The 1,979-nt window shown below is 44.1% G+C and overlaps 1 protein-coding gene across 1 annotated transcript in view; it reads right to left on the bottom strand.

Annotated features, from left to right (window-relative positions):
- tmem94 (transmembrane protein 94) overlaps positions 1 to 1,979 on the bottom strand; it is a gene marked incomplete in the record, with an annotated part of 78,635 nt that overhangs the window by 74,849 nt on the left and 1,807 nt on the right. Inside the window, 1 exon segment of the mRNA XM_014018186.1 lies at positions 1,781 to 1,979. Within this exon segment, the coding sequence (XP_013873640.1) occupies positions 1,781 to 1,801 (21 nt within the window).

Below are 1,979 nucleotides of genomic sequence, written 5' to 3'. Positions count from 1 at the left end.
GTGCGAGACCTGCTTTCAGGCAGTAATTCCTGTTTCTTCACTCGAGGTGACCCCTACATTAGCATAAGGAATGCTCTGAGGACTTTGATTGGTATTAAGTCCTTTAATTAGCTACTGTTAATTGGTAATTCTAAAGGAGTTTCTTTCACAAGATTGGCATTGTGTGGAGGTTTCTCTGATCTCAGGATCTTTTTGATCCTCCTTCTGCTTCATGAGGGAGGTTTTTCTGATTCTGGAGATCTAATTAGCTTATGAAATTTAGGATTGAGAGCTTACCTTTAGATTTCCTGTAGGTGACACTTTGGTCACTGTCAGGAGGTTTGGGGTATAGCTAATGGATAGTCGAATCGGGAATTAATTACTTTAGGCGTAGCTTATCTAGCCTTAAAGTAATGTCAAAATTAGGATTAAATAGGCTCCTATTTAATTTTAGGCTAAAATTTAGTTTAATTCTTATTTACCTTATTATTCAAATGAAAATTTTCAGCTGGACAATGTGTCTTTTATGCGAGATGTATGTATGTTTGATTATTTGTCGATTCTAAAGAATCGAAGGGGGGAATGTGGTATATTTTTATGTACTGTCCCTTTAAGACGGGAGCGCGCTTTCGAGCGGACACGCGCTCTTTGTCAGAGCCTCAGTAAACATCTCGCTGTACGGACCCTCTTCCATGTCTCTCGTCAATAAACATGTCCAGAAGCTGAAGAGATCGCCTTTTCGTCATTCAAATGTTAGCCTAGAGTTTTATTGACATTTGACAAGTCTTCAGGAAGACGCTCACTGGTTTTCATCAACCCAGCAGCCAGGAGCAGCAGCAAGCCACCGACAGCAGCACCAGCCCCAAAGCAGACGGTGAGCAGACAAAGAGAGTCCGAGCCACCGACAGCAGATGAGCAGACGAGAAGGGTCCAGCAGCTGACAAGCCCAGCAGAACTGAACCGAACCAGACCGAGACACAACACGCGCGTGCGCTATGATGCAGTTTACTTGGCATCTGAAAATACATTTCCTCAAAGGTATTTTAATCTGAGTGGGAACTAATGTGGAGAGCTCAGCAGACAGTTTAAGTTTCAATTTCACCCGAGAGCCTGCAGGAGTCATGGGCGGGGTGTGTGAGGAGGGGGGGGTGTGCTCTGCCATGAGGAAGTTCTGCTTAAAGACACGTCCCAGGGGCGTTTCTCATCCCCACCTGTCGTTTTGCTCCTCGGCATGGCTTCTTAAAAACGCTGCAGGATTTCTCAAACATACATGAATGAGTCAAAGCAAGGCTTTGGGCATGTTTTTATGAGAGTATAACTTTATAACATGATATAAAGCTCAAAATAGTTGATTTTACATGATATTGCCCCTTTAAAATGTGAAAATGTTTGTACTTTGTGCTGATGAGGTGGATGAAGAGACGGTACTGATGGTAGAACTTCTGATTTACTCAGCAGTTTCCAGAAATGTCCCTCTCTGTCCTGACTAAAGCAACGTTTCTGTTCTTTAATAAAACAAGCTGCTGAGTTTCTGAGTGAGCAGAGGTTATTTGTTCAGTTGATAAATCTCTAAAGATCCAAACGGAGCAACACAAACAACGAGTTAAAGACATTTCTGCAGACTGAAAACATGTTCAGTATTTTTCAAAATAAATTAAATGTTCAGTCCACTGAAGTTCTGACACTTTCTGCTTAGTGAGTATTTTTAAAAACCATTGGAGCACCGTGAACCGATCTAAGATCCAAACCTGCACCATGGACAGTCTCTACCTGAGACGCTACAACAAACAAACAAACTCACCTTTTTATCTTGCGTCTCCATGGCAACCCCGACTGCTCCACATGCTCCGCACCTGACAGTCACCTGTCAGTGGATGACCCTCAGCAAGATCACCTCCTGCAGGAGCTGCACATCAGGGGGATCGGACTGGGCCCCAGGAAGCCAGAGATCCCCCACCTGTGTGAATATGACCCGGCTGCAGGGGGGACGGGGGAGACAG

This window comes from Austrofundulus limnaeus, unplaced genomic scaffold (assembly GCF_001266775.1).
Source record: "Austrofundulus limnaeus strain Quisiro unplaced genomic scaffold, Austrofundulus_limnaeus-1.0 Scaffold185, whole genome shotgun sequence".
Taxonomy (NCBI): Eukaryota; Metazoa; Chordata; class Actinopteri; order Cyprinodontiformes; family Rivulidae; genus Austrofundulus; species Austrofundulus limnaeus.
The sequence above is the reverse complement of the archived record's forward strand: the minus strand, read 5'-3'. Positions and strand labels throughout refer to the sequence as shown.